Source organism: Pleurodeles waltl, chromosome 9 (assembly GCF_031143425.1).
Source record: "Pleurodeles waltl isolate 20211129_DDA chromosome 9, aPleWal1.hap1.20221129, whole genome shotgun sequence".
Lineage (NCBI taxonomy): Eukaryota > Metazoa > Chordata > Amphibia > Caudata > Salamandridae > Pleurodeles > Pleurodeles waltl.
Window position 1 is genome coordinate 1,069,504,286 of NC_090448.1, and position 22,117 is coordinate 1,069,526,402.

A 22,117-nucleotide genomic window follows, 5' to 3' on the forward strand; every position below is an offset into this window, starting at 1 on the left:
ACATGTTAACAAACAAATTTCAGGCTTTCTCGAGGATTTCAATCTTCTACATCACACTCAGATGGGTTTCAGACCTTTGCATAGCACGGAATCTGCCCTGTTGGCGGTTACTGAGGACACCTGTCAATGCTTGAATTCAGGTGGCTATGCAGCAATTATCCTTTTGGATCTGAGTGCTGCCTTCGATACTGTATATCATAATATTCTCCTTCAGAGAATCTCTCGGATGGGCTTTTCAGGGACCCCATTTGAGTGGCTCTCTGACTTCCTGAAGGACAGGACCTTTCAAGTCCTAGATCGATCTTTTTTTTCTAAACCTCTACCACTCAGTTGTGGGGTGCAGCGGGGCTCCTCTCTGAGCCCTACTCTTTTTAACATTTAAATTTTCCCCCTGGAAACAATTATTGAGCCACATGGACTATCTCCAGTATCTTATGCAGATGATACTCAGTTGGTCTACTCCTTCTCTGCTAAGAATACCCAAGAACAGGCTACCTTATCTTCCTGTCTTTCATATATCACCAGATGGATGATAGAGAGCAGGCTTAAGCTCAACAAGAAAACAGAAGTTAGGATCGTTGGGAATCCTTCCTTACTTAGGTCCCTATCCTTGGCAGTGGACTTGACTAAGGATCTACCTACGCCTAAAGATTCCATAAAAAGCTTGGGCTTTTGGCTAGACGCGCACCTTACAATGGAATGCCATTCTAAGAAACTGGCATCTACCTGTTTCGGTTTTCTAAGTACCCTTAGGAAAATCTTTAAATTACTTCCATTTTCAGCCAAAAGACTTCTTACTCAGGCGCTGATACTTTCACGTCTTGATTATGGGAATGTACTGCTCCTGAGCTCTCCTTCGCATGTTCGCTTCTCGCCTACTCACAGACACCACCAGACATTCATCTGCCACTCCAGCCTTGACTTCCCTCTATTGGCTTCCATGTGTTTTATTCACCGAGCCCTTCGAAACAAGGGTCAAGTCTTCTTCAGATGAATGATCACTCCCTATACCCCCTGGAGAATACTCAGATCTTCTTCAGCTTTTTCAATTAACTCCTTTCATGCTAAGAAAGTTAGATGGGTGTAGAGCCTTCGCATCTAGAGCAGCTAAGATCTCGGACTCCCTCCCTTTGGAACTTTGTCATGACATGTCAGAATCTTCTTTTCGTAAAAAATTGAAAACTGTATTGTTCCCTGTTTAGGTTTGTTCCTCTTACCTAGTGATCTTCCTCAGCGCTGGGAGGCCTTCGGGTAGCCATGCGCTCTACAAATCCTCAAAACTAAAAGTGGCATTGTCATGTTTAGTATGGTTGGAATGGTAGTGAGAAACCCTGCTTACTGAAGTTGGATTTAACATTACTATGGTAGAAATGCCACTTTTAGAAAGTAGACATTTCTCTGCACTTACTGCTCTCTGTGCCTTAAAGCCTGTCTCCAATCCGCAACTGGTCTGTGCTGGTTGATAGCTCCCCTTGTGCATTTTACTCAGGCAGCTATGAGCACAGGACACTCTGCAGCATCTGCATTAATCTGCATACTGTGCAGGAAGGGTGAAGGGGCTCTCACTTACACTCCAAAAGGCTAGTGGCCTGACCCCACACAAAGAACTGATAACCCCCCATAGATCTCCTGGCAGACAGGACTGGGTTGAAAGGGGAACTGGTGCACTTCAAAACCAACCTTTTAAGTCTCCTCCACTTCAAAGGCACATTTGGGATAGATTCCCTAAGATCAGACATGTCTGTACCTACAACAGGACTCATTTGAACTGCTTTTCTGGAAGGTCTGCTCTTCTGCTTGTTGCCCTACTGCCTGCTGCTCCCTCATTCTGCTGGAAGGAACTTGCCTTCCCCCCACCAGTAATCACCAAGGGCTTTTCAGCAGGCCTCCTGTTAAGAAGCCTCTGAGCCATAAAAGACTTCACCTAAGAGATAAAATCCACTACACTGGATAAATTGAAGCAATGCCTGAAGAATCAACACAGCGCCTGTCTTGTGGCTGAAAAACCTACACAGCACCTGCAGAATTGACACAGTGCCTGTTTCATCATCACAGCACATTTGGATTTTCCACACACCGTCCCTGGGCATCACTTTGTCATCAAACCCTGCACCACAGTAAGAAACCAAGAGTGCGTGCCTCTAAATTGACACATCACCTTGCCTGTGAGGAAAGAATCAATGACTCACATCTGCTGCACTGGAAAAATTGATGCATCGTTTTACTTTCTGAGGCCTCACATCTTCTGTGTCCCACAGCATCTTAATTTTTGACGCATCCCAGGTACTTTGTGCATACGAGATGCCACTATTGATCCCTATGGTTTAAGACTTACTTAAACCTCTAAAAGTAATGTCTTGACTTGTGCATATTGGATTTGTGTCAGTTTGGTCTTGTTTTATTAAAAAAACAATTTCTATTGGTGATATTTTCACTGTATTACTGTATGAGTTACTGCACAAATGCTTTACACATTGCCTTCTAAGTTAAGCCTGCTTGCTCTGTGCCAAGCTACCGGAGGGGGAGCAGAGGATAATTTAGGTTGTGTTGTGACTTACCCTGACTAGGATTATGGTCCCTACCTGGACAGGGTGCATACACCTGCCAACTAGAGACCCAGTTATTAACAACTACTTAATACAAAGGACAAGTTAAAGAAGCACCTTCATTGGAAATCTTCAGAGAAAAATAATACATTTGACAGGCATATAAACTACTACTACAAAGGAGAAATCAGGCTAGGATGCCATTGACAATGACCACAATGTCAATTAGATTTAGGGATTCTTACTAGCAGACTATATGGATACAAGGAGGTGAGTACTCACAGTCTTGATGGACTACTTGCTAAGCCTCAAACTCCCTTTTTTTCTACATATAAGTCATCCCTATGGTAAGCCCTAGGTAACCCATAGGGCAGGGTGCTATGTATGTAAAAGGCAGGGCATGTACCTATGTGTTTTACATGTCCCGGTAGTGAAAAAAACATAAATATGTTTTTCCACTACTGTGAGGCCTGTTCCTCCCATAGATTAGTATTAGAACTGCCCTCATATACTTTTAAGTGGTAGATTCTGATCTGGAAGGAGTAGCCGTGTCATGTTTTGTATTGCCAGAATGGCAATAGAAAATCCTACTTATTGGTGACCTTGGATTTATTATTACTATTGTAGAAATGTCACTTTTAGAAAGTGCATTCATCTGCATACTGAATGGGTCTCCCTGGGCAGGAAGGGTGGAGGGACTCTCTCTTACACTTCAAAGGACAGTGGCTTGCCCTCACAAAAAGGATTAATAACCCCTCACAGGGATCCTGGCAGACAGGACTGGGCTGAAAGGGGAACTTGTGCACTTCAAAGCCATTCTTTGAAGTTTCTCCCACTTCAAAGGCATTTTTGAGTTTATAAACTAGGTCTCTGACCCCACCAAATCAGACACTTCTGGACCTATATCTGGACGTTGTCAAAGAAACTGCCTGGCTGCCCAAAGGACTCATCTGGACTGCTTTGCTGAAGGACTGCTTTCCTGCTTGTTCCCCTGCTGCGTTGTGCTCCTGAATCTGCTGGAAGGACTCTGCTTTCCTCCTAAAGTGCTCTCCAAGGGATTGGATTGATCTTGCCCCTTGTTTCTGAAATCTCAGGGCCAACAAAGATTTCATGTCTTCAAGAAAATCCTTTGCGTCGACAAATCAATGCATTGCGCCTGGGAAATCACCGTACCACCAACCGAATGACACAGCACCGACTTCCCAATTGGAAATTTTACGTAGCACCTGGCTTGAGATGAAAAATTAGACCCATCAGGTACCGGATCAACGCAGCGCCTGTTTCTTTGACCAGTGCATCAAGGATTTTATACACATCGTATTTGAGCATCAAAATATCCCCTCATTGCTATGAGGGCCCAAGACTCTGCTCCTGAAAAATGACGCAACCCTTTGTAGCATGGAAAGTAACAACGCATAGTCTGTGCCGCACCACAAAACCCGATGCAACACTTAATTTTTTCATGCATCTCCTCCTCTGCGATCCCCGCTCATCATTATTTTTTATGCATCCCAGGTACTGCGTGTTACAAAGAAACAACTATTTCTAAGGATTGAGATGCTTTTAAACCTTTTAAAAGTGATATTTCAACTTGTGCTTATTGGATTTTTGTTGTTTTTACCTTATTTTATTCAGATAAATATTATCTATTTTCCTAAACCTGTGTGGTGTATTTTTGAGGTGTTTTCACTGTGTTTCTGTATGATTGATTGCACAAATACTTTACACATTGCCTTCTAGGTTAAGCCTGACTGCTCAGTGCCAAGCTATCCAAGGGTGGGCACAGGATAATTTGGATTGTGTTGTGACTTACCCTGACTAGGATTGCGGTCACTACTTGGACAAGGATGTATATCCCTGCCAACTATGGACCCAACTTCTAAAAGGAAAGTATGATGAAAATGTAATTTAAGTAAATATTTTGGAAGACCAACCTGTACCTAGGTACAAAGTCACACTGAGCCATAAATTTCTATATTTGAAGTTTCTTCTGTGTTAAGGAAATCTTACCAGAGGGATGAAGCTTAAGGCTAATCTGAGCAGGGTCCCTGGGGCTTATAAATAAAAGATGGGAACCTGCGGTGAGCTACCGAGGTGCTAAAGAATAGTATCTGAAAAGAATTATGGGACCTCTTGTGTCCAGCAATGCTTAGACTCTAGTGGGGCTTTCATTGGGTCACTACAACTCTTACAGTTATTTACGTAATATGTCTGATGAAGACTCCACTGTGATGACCGGTGATTTTTGGAGATTCATGTTGGAAGGCTTTGCAGAGTTCAGAAATTCTCTGAGTTGGAACTTTTCTCTGCTAATTGATGCTTGTTCTGTGCAGCATCTGTATAGAAGTTTGCAAAGGGTAAATATTTTTTAATGAGCTGTAACTTAGCGCAAGGCAGATAATCAACGTAAATTTAAGAAACACTAAGGTTGCTTGAAATTGGTTGTTAGAATTGATCACTTTAAAATGTGTCCCTTTGGAAGAAGTTGTAGGACTTTCTATACATTAAACATTGTACTGCAAAGCCTTTCGAGTAGCACTGAAAAGGCTTAACCAAACTTTCCTTCAAATAGATAGTAACCTTATCTGGCTCAGGTTCTTAGCTATGTCCCAGCACTGTAAGCTTCATGAGGAATGCAGGCTTTCCCCTACTGACCAGACTGAGGTTTTGTTTTTACAAGCCAGTCTGTCACCATTTTTTATTTACCTCAAAACATATGGGACAATTATGAGTGTGTGAAATTATCACCCTGAATATTCACCTGTCCTTCACACCACATTTGTGTTTTTGGTGTTTCCAATAGGTTTACTAAACTGTTTTACAGTGTTCGCTACTGAGGTGTTATATAACTCTTCACAATATAACATTATGCACTGTAATCAATCATTTCAGTTAGTAGCCATCAATTCATTTTCTCACCTGTCCTGTTTAGTAAGTTGGAATAGTAAACTCTTGAATGCTGAGGTGCCTGAACATAACTCTGAATACTTTCTTTACTGGTTGTTCAAACCAGGTACAAAGATTGAAGTGGCACTTCCATTAACCTTTGTTTTTTGCCTATGACATATACATTTGCCATAACGGCGTAATGGGGACCACTAAAATAAAATGATTTTAATATTGTCTCTCTCTTTCTCCTCCTCGCTCTCTCTTTCTCTCTCACCCTCTCTCTCTATATACTGATAGGTAGTTATATTTAAGTCCTAGTTTCCATAAGGCAAGCATTTCTTTGTGATGCCAATAACTTTGGCACAGGTAGACACATGTTCGTGAAAATTGAAAAACGAATACACCACTCACTTCAGCTGCTGTCTTGAAGGTTTTGGTATGATTTGTCAAGCTGGGGCTGAGAAAAAGGGAGGTCCCAAAACATGTTTTCCCCATACAATTTCCCATAGGGATTTTAGACACGACTATAGCCCGAACTGCTGCACGGAATTACACCAATTTTTCCAAAAGCAATCTCCTGGTCCAGAAATAGCCCTTGTAATTTGGTGTAAATTCATTCAGTAGTTTTGGAGCTACTAAAGGAAAAATACATTTGTATATCTTGGGGTACAGATCCTCCCTGGATCTGACAGCTTTCATGCTTAAGTGTAATTGGCTGCCAGCACTTCAACCAGGAAGTGCTGGCAGCCTTCTTGGGACTTGGACTCAGCTGAGTACCAAGAAAAAAGAAACAGGATGGGCAGGGTAAGACTACCATGACCCCCCTTGGTCTGGTGGTGGGGTCCCATAGAAATCAGAAACCCTGCTGGGGACCAAAAATGTTTTTTGTTATTTTTGCCACCACATTGTGGAGGATCTGCAAATCTGTGGCAAAAAAATAAAAAAGGCCCAGTTCTCCCCGTACTACTGCATCACTCTTGCTCCTGTTTTCTTGCTTTTTCCCCCATTTTTTGAGTACCTTCACCTTCCTTTTACCTCATTCCCACATGTTTCACTTTGCTTTTTCTGTCGTTTTCTGGGTTTCCCTTTCTTTTCTTTTCTCTCATTTTCACTGCTTTCTCATTGTTTTTAATGCGTTAATTGTGTTCCTTCTCTTTGCTTTTCACTCATTCTCACTACTTTCACCTTGTTTTTTCATCCATTTTTTGAGTGCCTTGTCTTTGCTTTTCCCTCGTTTTCACTGCTGTCTCCTTCTTTGCTTTCCCCCATGTTTTGTGTGCCCTCTCCCTGCTTTCCCCCATTTTCACTGCTTTCACCTTACTGTCCCCGATTTTTTGAGGGTCTTTTCCTGGCTTTTCCCTCATTTTCACTGTTTCTCCTTGCTTTGTCCACCATTTTTTAGTACAACTTGTCCTCGCTTTTCCCTAGTTTTCACTGCTTTCTCCTTGATTTTTCCCTCATTTTTGTGTGCCTTCTCCTTGTTTTGCCCTAGTTTTCACTGCTTTCTCATTGCTTTTTCCCAATTTTTTTGACTGCCTTCTTATTGCTTTTCCCTTGTAGCTGGGGGTTGGATGCAGGTGGGGGGTTGGCTGCGATGCCTGGCCACAGGTCCGGCAACGCATGGCCTTTAGACGCAAACAGGGGGTTGTCCTGGGGTCTCGCTGCAGGCCAGTTAAAAGAACCATAGAAATTCACTAAAAGAACAAAGTTTACAGGGACATTATAGTTAGGAATTAGCATTTAAAAAACCTTAGAAGTTCACTAAAAAAGATACAAAGGTTACAGGGATGTTATAGTTAGGATTAGAATTTACATGTACAAAAAAATTGAAATTCAGCTGCTATGGTTAGAGTTTTTCAAGTAACTATAAACTGTTCCCTAAAGTAACTATAACTTGCGCTCTCGCCATGCACTGCTAATTATCCCACATATTACATCAGCAATTACATCATTGATAATATAGCAACATCTGCAGTAAAATTATTGATCTGAATACTGTATATTGCGGGGGCATGAGTTATAGCTACCTTAGGGCACGAGTTATAGTTACTTGAAATACCTCTAACAGCTGAATTTTGATGGTTTTGTTTGTGTAAATTCTCATCCTAGCTATAATGTCCCCACAACCTTTTTGTTTTTTTAGTGAATGTATATGTTTGCAGTCTTTGATTCGAATTTACCTGCAATTATTGAGTAATTTACAAATAAAATATTTAGTATATATATGTATACAGAGAAAAAACGAACAAAGTTTTAATGTTTTGGACTTGTGTACATTTATTAATTTTAAAATGTATGTGATGCAATGGAAAACAAGTGTATATGTTTTTAGGTTTAGGTTTTAGGTAATTGCATCTCTGTGTATGCTTTAGATTATCTCACCGCCTCTGTAGTGTTTAGTTCAGGCAAGATCCTGCACCAGTGAGCTTTAAAAGCTAGGGAATTGTACAAGGCCTATGTACAGGTATTGGAATTTAGTTTGGAATGTGAGAAGAGTCAGCTTATGAAATTTAGGCTTGAACTTGGAGGTGCTTGAGTTGCTCTCAGACTGAGAAAAATGCTGGTTCCAGCACTTTGGGCTTGGACCCGCATACTCCTCTGAAGGCGCTGGAAGATGTTCATTATCACAAAAATGGGCTGATCCTTGTTTTGGCATGGAATTCAGCATTGATTTGGATCAGCTTTTTATGGAGCTTAGGTGACAATGGGCGTAAGGTTCCCACTGAATCTTTCTTTCAATAAACTCAGGAATTTGGAGAATCATATATTTAAACTTTTTTTCATCAGAAGGTAGGCTTGCACATATGCCCGGACTAGATTTGGAGATGACTTAGAAAAGGACTGGTATGGAAGGATCACACTTATTATACAATGACTATGTTTTTGCTTTCTCTGCTATGTTATACATACGGGCACTTTTGACTCTAGGTTATACTTTGATCTTCACAGTGACCTTTGAGATTAAGAACTACTCTTCATATCTTATTACAAATGTCTTTCATTTTTTAATTCAATTTTAAATATACTGTATACCTCCTGGTTTATGGTTCCATCAACCAAGCTATTGTACTTTCATGCGTACGTGTTTCACTTGGGCTAATGATATATCCTAAAAGCTCATTATGTTAGTAAAATAATTGAAACATTAGAAATATAATATTAAAAGAATAACATTTCACTATGCAAACAAGTTCAATGAATGAAAATATCTTTTTACCCAGAACTTCCTGACCAGTAGAATTTTCAATTAAGTCATACAAGAACAGCCCTAATGTAACAACCCTTTTTGATGATTGCTCAGATCAGGTGGACCAAAACAGCAGGAAGTGCCTCGGACAGATTTCAAGACTCCAGCGTCTTCAATGAAACATTGAGGATTGTAAATATCCAACGACATCAAGGTGGCCGCTACTACTGTAAAGCTGAAAATGGACTGGGTTCTCCTGCAATAAAATCCATTCGAGTGGATGTGTACTGTGAGTATGGAAATACCTTTCATCACTTCCTTCCTCACTGTTTAATAAAAGGTGCTCAAAATACATTAGCAATTGGAATTGATGTGAAAGTGGTATAGAAGTTTGTTTAGTAGGCAAGCATGTGTTGACATTGACAAAACAAGCTATAAACAAATTAATTAAATGTAGCATAATGCTTCACTAGAATCTGACTTTTGCTGGAGTTGGTGACCATTAGGAGTTCATAAATTGTGTAACTTGTCCCTGGCATAACTCAGGGCTCTAAGTGGCCCAGGTCCCCCAGGTTGCAAACAGACTTTGAAACGGGTCCCTATTGGGCCCTATATTCATGTCTTTAACTTTAGAGACAAAACACTGATCAATTTCTGAACAATGAATGTGAAAAATGATAAGGCAATCAATGTCAGCAATTTAGTTCCTGTTTCTATTTCACATTTTACTTAGTCATTACTTAGTCTTGAATTATCTAAGCAGGTTTGCTATTTCTCTCTTTATTTTTTTCAAATAGCATATATCTCATGTGTAGTGCATACTTTAATTGATTTGCTTTCAGGTGTATATAACGGGCCATGATTGAGATCTCTGGAGTTGAAGCTAAACACAGTGCAAATTTCTCAGTGCCTGTCAGTGGGTCAGAAAAGTGTTCGAAATACATGGGCATCCAATGCTTGTGCTTTCTGCAAAGCTACAGAACAATGGTCATGTATTCCAGTTGCATTTGTGGTTCTCTGCAAACGTGTGTCAGAGTGGTACATTGTTATCAAAATATTGACATGGCGAAAGTAAAAGAAAATGCAGTGCTCATAGGTGAGTGGGTGCGTTGTGTGTTTGAGAGTGGTGAAGTGAAGGAGATGCAAAGAAGTGCATTCATCAGTGAATAAAAAGATGGTGATGAAGAAGAAACAGACAAGGTACAAGGTATTTAGATGGAGGGGATGTGGAGAGAAAAAGAGTGTACATGTCTTACATAGAGTGAACATAAAAGGAGTTACTCCAAGAAGCCGGCATCCAGGAAAAATCCCTAGCCTGGACCTCATCCTTCCTCTCCGGCAGAACACAGACCGTCCACCTCCCACCCTTCTGCTCAGAAGCCAACAACGTCATCTGCGGCGTCCCCCAGGGCTCCTCCCTGAGCCCAACTCTGTTCAACATTTACATGGCCCCCCTCGCACAAGTGGCCCGCCGGTTCGACCTCAACATCATCACCTACGCCGACGACACCCAGCTCATCCTCACCCTCACCAACGACCCTGCCACCGCCAAAGCCAACCTCCACGAAGGAATGAAAGCAGTCGCCGACTGGATGAGTAATAGCCGCCTGAAACTCAGCACCGACAAGACAGAAATCCTCATCCTCGGGACATCTCCCTCCACCTGGGACGACTCGTGGTGGCCCACCTCCCTCGGAACTGCCCCAACGCCCACCGACCACGCCCGCAACTTGGGATTCATCCTCGACTCCGCACTCTCCATGGGCAGACAAGTCAGCGCCGTCACCTCCTCCTGCTTCAACACCCTCCGCACCCTCCGCAGGATCTACAAGTGGATCCCGACCGACACCAGGAAACAGTGACCCACGCCCTCGTCAGCAGCAGACTGGACTACGGCAACGCACTCTATGCAGGAATCCCAGAAAAACACCTACAGCGACTCCAACGCATCCAAAACACCTCAGCCCGACTCATCACCAACGCACCCCGCCACTGCCACATCACCCCTCACCTCAAAGGACTCCACTGGCTCCCCGTCAACAAAAGGGTCACCTTCAAGCTCCTCACCCACGCACACAAAGCACTCCACAACGCCGGCCCCTCCTACCTCAACGACAGACTCAACTTCTACACTCCGACCCGCCAACTGCGATTTCGCGAGCCTCGCCCTCACCACCGTCCCCCGCATCCAACAAGCCTCCTCCGGCAGCAGATCCTTCACCTACCTCGCCGCAAAGACCTGGAACACGCTCCCTACCTACCTCCGACAGACCCAAGACCTACTTGCCTTCAGAAGACTCCTCAAGACCTGGCGCTTCGAGCAGCAGTAGTCCCCCCCTCCCTAAGCGCCTTGGAACCCTAACGGGTAAGTAGTGCGCTCTACAAATGTCTGTGATTGATTGATTGATTGAGTCATTCAGAAGACAACTACCCTTCCCACAGGATTCAGCAATGTTTAATTGTAAGTGTCATAGTTTCAGAATGAAAGCATTTTCAATATTATCAACAATAATACTCTTGTTGCTACTCATATATCTTAAACAGTGAACAATCATTGACAAAGCCAGTAGACCTAACTGGTTTTATATATATGTCAGTTGTTGTGTTATATATCTGAGTGCAACAATTCTCAGAGAGGCACCCAAAATACAAGTCAAGGGGCACACTCTGGAAATCATAGCAGTATAATTAACATGTTAAGGACATGTCTTAAGTTTAAAGCCCTTCTTGGAAGAATAACCGTTTTTCTACGTGTCACTCATGGATGCTCTTCCCTGTCAGAGTCATAAGTGATGGATCTGCTTATGTGTGAGGCATTTTTTGCTCAAGTCAAGTATCTTGTGAGCCAAAATCATCCAATCATCGAAAAACCAGATATCAAGTTAAAGCCATTTCGTACAAGATAAGTCTCTCAAGTATAAACACAGTTTAGTTTTTAAAAAAACAAGTCCCAAAGAAATGTGATAATTATAAATTGTATGTAACAATATTATAGAGAGAACATATTATACACAAGGAAGTGCATACTGTAGCTTCAGATTGTCAATATTTTTAAGTGCACCTTTCTTATAGTTTGTGTACAAGTTAAGATGAGAATGTCATTCATTTCTTTCAAGAATTAGGGTTATTGCCAGACACTGCATTTTTCTTTATATTGGCTGCTCTTATAATGGTTGTTTGAGCAATGTCATCATCCACTTATATAAGGTACTGTATTATTCAGAAAGTAGTTGCTGTAATTATCTATCTATCTATCTTATCCATCTATCTATTTATCTATCTATCTATAGCGAAAGAGTCAATGAGAGAAAGAGAATGAGAGAGGGCTTTAGTTGCAATTTTTGAGCAATTTATAAACTAATACATATATCACCTACTGGCGATCATCAGTAGGTAGTTATAGTTAGGACCTAGTTTCCATAGGAAGAGTGGTTTTGTTTTGCTCATAACATTGACGCCAGTTGATGACTCTTATGACTGCATATAATACATCAATCATGACATGAGCAGTGACATCACTGGTTACATCACCGATGACATCTTCCCTCAGGCACAGCAGACTTTCTGCACCCTCCCCCCCTTCCCTGGAGGGCAGAATGGAGGTCTTGAACCCCAATTTAAGCGCTGGGGGGGCAGAAAGCCCACTAGATCCCCAGGAATGCCATTAATTGGCATATATTTTGGGGTGGGAGCAGCCAGCTGACGCATCTGGCCAGGACCCCTACCCATTAAAAGCCACAACAATCTTTCTCCTGCCCTGGGGGGCAAATTTAGAGATTTTTGCTACCCAATCTACCCTCAGGGGGACAGAAACCCCACTAGATGCAATGACTTTTTTGGTCAGTTTTTAAGGGTGGAGGCTGCCTTTCCACACAAACCATGCTGAACTCCCACCCCAAAAATAGGCAATACAGCCTTTCTGCCCCTCTGCAGGGTAATCTGGGTAATTTTACTCCCCAGTCTGCCACCCAGGGAGAAGAAAGTTCAATACATTATGTGGCACAAATTGCGGGGTGGGGCATAACTCTGACACATTTGACCAAGCCCCCACCCCAAAAAAAGCCAGAACAGTCTTTCTGTCCCCCAGGGCAAATATGGGCAGTTTTACCATCTAATCTGCTCCAAAGGAGGCAAAAAGCCTAATAGAAGCCAGAGTTTATTTGCTCAATCTGATGGGAGGGAGCTTCCCCCCATAAATAGGTTGGAAAAAATATTTCTGCCCTGCCGGGGGCGACTCAGTATTTTATTTCCCAATCTCTTCTCAGTGTGGCAGAAAGCAATCGAGACCCCAGGAAAACTATTATATATCATAGAAATTAAGGGGCGGGGTGGCCATCTGACACAGCAAACCCCCAAAAATGCCACAACAGTCTTTCTGCCCACCCAGGGCAAATTTGGCCAGTTGTAACATGATATCTACCCCCAGAGAGAGACAGAAAGCCCACTAGAAGCCAGACATTTATTTAGCACAATATCGAGGTCCTCCCACAAATATGGGGAGACCTGGGGTCTACTGGCTTTTCTGTGGCTCTGGAGGGGCAGATTTTTGGTGAACACCTTCAGTCCACCCTCAGGGAGCAGAAACACTGATCTGCCTGTTCTGGGATAGGAACAGGGCGTGATGCCTGGGTGAACCACCCCGATACCCATTTTTTATTTTGGGGACTATTTTTCGACTGGTGATTATTGGCCTTTCTGTCTCTGGTCTCAGATTTCAGATAAACACCCCATCTCCATCCCCAAGGGGAGGAACGATTGATGCTCCTGTTTTGGGGTGGGAATGAAAGATGATGCCTGGGTGAACTGCCCCACACTCTTTTAAAAAAAAATTGGCCTATTTTTCCCTGGTGTCTAGTGGACTTTCTGGACCCCGGGGCTCACACCCACAAAATGGGTATTATTCTTTCCTGTAGGGTGGATTGAGGTTGTTTTCCCAAAATTTGCCTCCAGGGCACAGAAGGCCCACTAAACACCAGGGAAAACATAGGCCCAAAAAATAAAAAACGGTGTTGTAGCATCACATCCAGGAATAACATCACATTTCAAACCCAGAATGGGTGGATCAGTATTTCTGTCCCCTCCCCTGCGGGGGTGGGGGATTAAGGGTTGTTGGAAAATGGGTTATTGGTAAGGGCAGGTAAGTACCTACACTTAGCAATAGGCTACTAACCTCCACTTAGGTCCAGTTAGGTCTCAGTAAATTAAGCCCAGCTAAACCCTTGGTAGCTTGGCAACGAGCGACAAGGCTTAACTTAGGAGACAGAATGTAAAGCATTCAAATATCACAAAAAAGTAATTAAATAAAACACAGGCAACAGTTTAAAATTCCAAAACCACTTTATGAAAAATAGATTATATTTTTATCTTTAAAATGACACAAAAACGAATAAAATCGGATAAGGGGAACCGGAGATATGAATTTTTAAAGAATTATTGTTTTCTAGCGCCTAGAAACAAAAAGCGTCAATCTCGTCATCTGGTCGCACTTCGACCGGGGGAAAGTCAAAGTTTAAGGCCGACCGCAATGAAGCCCGGCTCAGCTACAGCCCGCGGGAGGTCTCGGTCAAAAGTTTACCTTCGCACTTAGTCGTTTTTCTGAAGATTTTCTTCTGCGGGACGAACCTGCCAGTCCAGTCTGACCTTCTGGAACCCTTCTCTGGATACGCGTCGCGGTAGCCCTCGGTGGAGATTTTTACCTTCGGAAGTAGTCATTTTTTCGAGGTGAAAATCCTTCGACTGGGGTAAACCTGGATCTTGATCCGACGTCCTTGGAGCCCTCCTCGGATACTCTGGCTGGGAGGTCCCGGTAAACTTTCTACGTCCGGACTTAGGCCCTCATTCTGACCTTGGCGGGCGGCGGAGGCCGCCCGCCAAAGTCCCGCCGTCAGGTTACCGTTCCGCGGTCGAAAGACCGCGGCGGTAATTCTGACTTTCCCGCTGGGCTGGCGGGCGGTCTCCTTCAGACCGCCAGCCAGCCCAGCGGGAAAGAGGCTTCCACGATGAAGCCGGCTCGGAATCGAGCCGGCGGAGTGGAAGCTGTGCGACGGGTGCAGTTGCACCCGTCGCGTATTTCACTGTCTGCGCAGCAGACAGTGAAATACATGTAGGGGCCCTCTTACGGGGGCCCCTGCAATGCCCATGCCAGTGGCATGGGCACTGCAGGGGCCCCCAGGGGCCCCGCGACCCCCCCTACCGCCATCCGGATCTCGGCGGTCCGACCGCCGGGATCTGGATGGCGGTAGGGGGGGTCAGAATCCCCGCGGCGGTGCAGCAAGCTGCGCCGCCGCGGAGGATTCAATGGGGCCGCGGTACACTGGCGGGACCCCGCCAGTGGTGCCGGTCCGACCGCGGCTTTACCGCCGCGGTCGGAATCCCCATTGGAGCACCGCCGGCTTGTCGGCGGTGCTCCCGCGGTCCTCCGCCCTGGCGGTCAAAGACCGCCAGGGTCAGAATGAGGGCCTTAGTCTCTTTTTTGGAGATTTTTTCAATAGGACAAACCTGCAAATCAAGCCGGGTTGCGGTTGGGGCAAGCCGGCTAGTGTTGCCGCGGTGGGTCGGTCCCTCTATGGAGATTTTTTCCAAAAGTTCTCCAAACTTCTGGATCTTCTCCCAGATGTTCTTTTAAGGTTCTATTGGGGTCCACAGCTCACCTCAAGGCTCCAGAAGCTCTGAGATGATCCTAGGTGTGTGGACTACAACTCCCAGAATGCACCTGGTGCAAACTCCTTTTTGGCCACTGGACAGTGGTCAGCTGGTTGACTTCTTCGGGACTTGGTGCAGGGGACTCTGGTTAGCAATTTTCCACCTGTAGCAAACAGGGAGTCCCTCCTTGAAACAGTTGAAGTCAGGCAAAGTCCTTCTTGTGGTGAAGCCCAAGTGTGCAGCTGGTGCAGTCCTTCAGAGTGCAGGTTCCAGGCACAGGCCAGGGGTCCAGTAGGGGGCAGTCCTTCTTCTCCTTTGGTTATTCGTTGTTGGAATCTGATGGGTATCTGGAAGGGAACTGAGGTGTGGGTGCAGGTCTGCCAGTTTTATCCTTGCTCCTGGGTGAAAAACAGGGGGGGTCCTGGTTCTCCAATCAGGTGCAGGGTCCTTCCCCCTGTGATGCCCACTTCCTGGGAAGTGTGTCAAACATCAATCCCAGGAGGCAACATTCCTCAAAAATCCTTCATAGCTGAAAGTGATTTTTGGAGGTTACATCTGGCTGAGACCACCCACTGGTGTGGCTAAAAATCATAAACACACCCCTCTCCTGCCCTCTCCTAATCTAATCAAGGGGGCACATTGTTGTCTGGGGTTTCAGGATGTGGGGGTGTTGCTGGGTTGTTCCAAGTGTCCTTCTCTGCCTTTGAAGACCAGTTTGGCAGCCCTCCCCCTTCCTGCCTCACCATCTGCTGAGGGGAGATCCCCTCCCACAGGCACATCTCTTTGTGTGAAGACAGGCAACTTCACACCTCATCAAGGCAGCCTGGCCAGGCTGCAAGAGGCTGGCCAATCAGAGACCAGCAGCAAAAACAATGCAGGGCTGAAATTGGCAACTTTTCAGGTAAAGTTTAAAACTCTTTACCTGAACAAGTTATATTAAATCCCACAACTGGAAGTTGTGGGATTTATTATAACAATTAATTTGATGCCAAACTCTTTGTATCTGTAACTTAAGGGGACTTTTAAAATTAAAATAAAGTCTCCCCATTCTAGCCTATGAAGGCCATTCAGTACCATGAGAGAAAAAATAATGTGGCTGTTTTTACCTCACCAGGGCTTATAAAACTATTTTTATAAGATCCCTGCTTATAGTTACATGGCACCCAGCCCCAGAGGCACATAGGGCACACCTTAGGGTAGTTTAAGACTTTGGAACTACTTTTAATTCCAAAGTCAAATTAGCATATACCTTTAATTTAAAAGCAGCCAGCAAGGCAGGACTGCCTTTAAAATGACACTGGCTACCTCAGCAGTTCACCTATGGGTGCACTACCTATGCTGTGGTCCCTAAACCTACATGCCCTACCATATACTAGGGACTTATAGGTAGGTTGACTTAGCCAATTATAATTAGCCTAATTTGCATACTGATTTTACACAGAGCACAGGCCCTGGGACTGGTTAGCAGTACCCAGGACACCATCAGAGTCAGGAAAACACCAGCAAAAAGTAAAAAATGGGGGCAAAAAGTTAGGGGGGCTCTGCAATCAGCGCTGTTCTCTCACAAGGGTGTTTACCCAAAATCTGCCCTGGGGACATAAAGGCCAGTAGACACCAGCAATTTCAGCATGGCACTAAAACTAAAGCTTGGGTGACCTACTCTGGCGTTGAGCCAATACTCCTACCTCAGGATGGGCAAAAGAGTCCTTCTGCTCCCCGGGACTAAAGCATCCCCATCTCTATTGCAAGAGGGGACATTATAATTGTTTAAAATTGTTTGGTGGGGGGCTTAGTCCCAATAACCACCTCACTTTTATGGTGAATCGTCAAGGTAAATATACAATTTTATAAAAGCTTGAGGTTTGAAGTGCATTGTGGGTAAGGAAACTTTGTGGGATCCATGCAAGGCATACCACCCTGGACTCCTCTGAGTGTCTAGTTTTAAGTAATTTCTGGGTGTGGTAAGATCCTTAGGCGGCCTTAGGTCCCTGGACAAAAAAAACACTGCTATCTCCATTCCTGAATCAGATCATGTTTCTGACAGGAAACGTTAATGTCTGCACATTGTATTTTGAGGTCACTGCTGTTGTGGGCACCAGGACTACGCATACAAATGAGGTTGGGAGATTTGAGCGAGTGGTAGTTAGTAAGTAATTTGTGGCTCTCCACAGATTTCAGCCCTTTCCATCACAGAAAAGTGAGGAAACATTTTTCTAGTCAAAGTTTGAACTTTGCAAGCGCTTCTGTGTAAGAACACATGGTAAAAGTCATGCAAGTCACCCTGCCGTAGGTTCCCCCGGGTATCTATTTTCCAAAAATGTACAGGTTTGATAGCTGTCCCTCAGTGATGGCTGAGGTAGTTCCTGAAATCCATATCTAGCCACATTACAAAAATGGGTCCGTTTTCAGTGGAAAATGTTATATGTCTATGTTACATTTTGAGGCCTTTCCTGACATGGGCACTAGCCCTACCCACACAAGTGAGGTACCACTTTTATCAGGAGAGTTGTGGGAATGCTGGGTGGTAGGAAATATATGGGTCCCGACAGATCCCACAAGTTTTCCTCACAGTGATAAGAGGAAATTGTGTGTTTATTGTCAAACTTTGAGGTTCTACTTTTGCGAGCCACACAAGTCAAGCCACCGTAGATTCCCCCAGGTGTCTACTTTTCAGACATGTATGATTTTCTATATTTCTCTATGTACTAGCTCGGTTAGCGCCCACAATCCACAGCTCGCCAAATTGCAAAAATTGGGTCAGATTTCAGTGCACAATAGTGATGTGTCCATGTTGTATTTTGGGGCCTTTACTACCCGCACACGTGAGGTATTGTTTTTATCAGGAGTCTTGGGGGAATAGTAAGTGGTAGGAAAAATGTGGCTCCCTGCAGATTCCTGAACTTTCCTTTACCGAGACATAGGGCAATTGTATTCTTAGTCAACGTTTGAGGTTTCCAAGCACTTCTGGGTAAAAAACCTGGTGTGAGCAAGTCACTGCACCCTAGATTCTCCCAGATGTCTTGATTTAATAAATTTGCAAGTTAGCTCGGTTTCTCAAGGGGCTGACTGAGCTAGTGCCCAAAATTCACAACTTGCCATATGGCAAAAAAGGGCCAGTTTTCAGTGGAAAATATGATGTATCCAAGTTGTGTTTTGGAGCCTTTCCTGTTGCGGACACTAGGCCTGCCCACACAAGTAGGGTACCATTTCTATTGTGAGACGTGGGGAAATGATAGGTGTATGTGAGAAAAATGCAAAGGTTTCTGGGTAGGAAAACCTTGTGGGAGCCACACAAGGTACCCCACTCTGGATTCCCCAAGGTATTCAGGTTTGAAACATATGCAGGTTTGCCAGGTTTCCCTAGGTGACGGCTGAGCTAGAGCCCAAAATCCACAGCTAACCACATTGCTAAAAACAGGGTAAGTTTGCATGGGAAAAATGTGATTTGTCCATGTTGCGTTTTAGGGCCTTTCCTGTTGCAGGCACTAGCTTTAGCCACACAAGTGAGGTTTTATTGGGAGACATGTGTGAATACAGAATAGTAGAACATTTATTATTATCAATTGCATTTCTCTGCATTGTGCCTTCCAACTTTAAGCCAGTTTGTAAGAAAAAAGACAGTTTAATATGGGTACCCATAAATCCAGAGATGTAAAAATAACCACTGCTCCTTAACTCTGTATATGGTTTCTATGTCAGTAATGCATAGATTTCCTTGATACCCATTTTTCTCTTTATATTTTAGCAAGTGAATTGATCTATATCTGCTATACAATGAAAGACCTTTGTAAGGTGTAGTTCAGTTGTTGGCTCTGGGTACCTCTGGTTCTTGGAGAACATACAAGCCCTATATATCACCTCAAAAAGGTCTAGCAGACATAAAGGTGTATTGCTTTTGTAAACTGGCCATCGTCACAAGAAGTTCCAAATGAAAATGATGTCACAAATGGCAGCTTTTTCTACTTATTTTCAACATTTTTTTATTTCAACAGTTTTGTTGGAAATAACGTGAGAGAGCTACACAAATGGCAATTTGCTGAATTTGGAATTTGGCTACTTTTTAAAAATCTATAGCTTTCTGGGATCACCCATTGGTTTCACAGTGGTTTCCACCACAAATTGAAAGTAGGGTGAAAACACAAACATCAGGTAAAATGGGCTACCCCTTCGCAAAACTGGGGTTAAACAATAGGTTTTTGATTCAGGTCTGCATGTTTCTTTAACTTGGGAAGATGGTGACAACCACAGCAGCCATTTTGTTGATGTCATTTTTATGAAAAAAAAGACACTTTTTTGTGAAGTCTTTTTTCTCATTTTCCCCACGAAAAATCACAGTGTACCTATAGTTTGACAATGTTTTCACTTCCCTCATGGGGAATCCACAAACTCAGGGTACCCTTAGAGTTCTCTGGATGTTGGAAAAAAGGATGAAAATGTATAGATACCTTATGCTGAAAAAGGTTAAAGAGGCCCATGTTAAAATTTCCTCAAATAGACAAAAAAGGGCTTAGCATTCTAGGGTGAAAAGACAAAGCTGTGGAAGGGTTAATACAATCCAATATCTACAATTCAGGATGCCAAGGTCACTATTTTATATGAGATATTTAATGGCTTATTGGATTTTATGTTTTTGTTGCATGATGGTAGTTTTTGCTAGTTTTCCTTCTTCTTCACCATTCATAGCTTTAGGGAAAACTAAAGAATTATGAAATGCTACCCTGTTTAAGGGCAGAATAATTACAAGTTTTGCATGTTTAAACATTGAAGATTAATAGTTTGTTGCTGTGTGAGTGGGTTGAGCTACTCATGTAGAAAATAATTTTACTTCTCCAAATAATTCCTACCAAAGAGTATTTACTTGAATTGAAGTTAAGTTAAATTGATTGGTGAAGAGGGAAATGTTCTGAAAAACATTCTCCACTTCCTTCACATTCATGTGGGATAAAACATTTCTATGAATTGTTACTGACTTTAGAGCAGTAAGAAAATGCCTGCATGGCGTCGTACCAAAATACTGAGGGTCATATTTAGAAGAAAGTGGTGCATCACTAATGATGCGCCACTTTCTTTGTGGCCCTCTTGCTTGCCCTAAAGCCACCATGGTAGCGCCGTACTTACGATACAGCTCACCATAGCGCATGTTAGGGGCAATAGTGTTATTTTTTTGATGTTATTGTAACGCTATACTGGATTTGCGGGGAAAAAAATAATGCTAATACTGTATAGTGTTAAGAGGCCCATTGAAATCGATGGGAGTGTCATTTTAACACCTGGATTAAACAGGCGTTAAAAATTATGCTAGAAATAGCGCAATGGAATCTTGTAGATTCCATTGCACCATTTTTAGTCACCCTCTAAAGAGGGAACACCCCCTTTGCATACATCATGCATATATTATGCATGATGTGGTTCAAAGGGTTTACAAGATGGTGCAAACCTAATTTGTGCCACCTTGTAAATATGGAGCTGCTGTAGTGGCCTGTTAGCCTCACATTTGCAGCAAATGTGGCGCTAAGGGGCACAAGGGCCTTGTAAATCTGGCCCTGAGTTTCTAAGTTTTGAACCGCACCAGTATTCAGCAAAGTAAAGACAGTACACTTTATTGATTTCAACAGGGTTCGACAAATAACAGTATGATAAAAGTTGTGTTTTATTATTTATTCATTTTAAATAAGATAGCTATTAAAAGATTTAGAAATGCTGTATAGGCTTGTGCATTAGGAGGATTTAGCATAACCGTACAGATAATATTCAGTGATTATACATTCTGCTTTATTTATAATGGATATAAAGTTTTTCTGTGGTGTAACCTTAAGACACAGCAGTCACATACCACATGGTTGAAATCTTGTACGCCATCAGCAGGGAGAAAAAGGTTGTTGATTACATGATGAACCAAATCTTTGCCTAGTTAAAACTCTGAACCGTAGCCCACCCGACGTTGACAAAATGTTCTCTGTTCTGTTTTCCATGTTGCATTACTGCTTCTAAGTAAGGCTGCAATCTGTGAGCTAATGCAGTCTCTGATACAGATGTATACATTTTCAATGTTGAGCGACGTTGTGCATCTCCTTTAAAACTCAATAGGGCTATCACCCTTTTCAGGTTCGATTTCAGACGACCAAAAGACCATCCATATATGCACTCATGAGATACTTCAGTAAGCTGCTGGACATAATAGTAAATGTCCTGTGATTTACACAACACAGAGAAAGTTCTTGTTTCAAGTGCTAATTAATGACCCTTTGAGGCATGGATCAAGTAATAGCCCCTAGGATCCATAATAGCTAAGGTGATTACAAATACATTCAACAGTCTAGATTCCAGGCATGATGCTTGGGTTGAAATTGAAGGGCCATACATGCAAAATTTGTGCAGCATTTTTTTTTTAAATAACAGAATACCACAAGATACTGTGACAACAGAGATTAATAACAGCAGCCCCAGATTACCATATACAATGAATATGACTCTTTGATGGCGTATCATTCCTGGACTGAAGTAAGAGCATTAGAAAAAAGTTACAATTCCCATGGGATTCCAAGATAAGCGGTCATTTTGAGGATTACTTATCATGAAGGGAAAATAAACTCTAGGCTGGTTACGGAGTGGATGAAGCATAGCAAAAAAACGATGTATCTCCAGTAATGACAAAACCCTAAAGATGATAAATAAAGAGAAGGATTCTGATACTTTCTGGGAATTAAACGATAGAATGCACCACCAATATGCTCTCACCACATTCTGGCCCACACCCTGATTCTCCCTGTGGTCTGTGTCCATGAGTTTCCAGGGAGTTTTCCCTTCAAAGGGCTATGAAAGGAACTGATTGGGATTTCACGTGTATCCTGTC

At 43.1% G+C, this 22,117-nt stretch overlaps 1 protein-coding gene across 4 annotated transcripts in view; it reads left to right on the forward strand.

Annotated features, from left to right (window-relative positions):
- MDGA2 (MAM domain containing glycosylphosphatidylinositol anchor 2) overlaps positions 1–22,117 on the forward strand; it is a 1,412,234-nt gene that overhangs the window by 561,479 nt on the left and 828,638 nt on the right. For all 4 annotated transcript variants that reach the window (XM_069208709.1, XM_069208707.1, XM_069208708.1 and 1 more), the window contains exon 3: positions 8,737–8,911. In XM_069208709.1, coding sequence (XP_069064810.1) covers positions 8,737–8,911 — 175 coding nt within the window. The remainder of the gene's footprint in view (positions 1–8,736; positions 8,912–22,117) is intronic.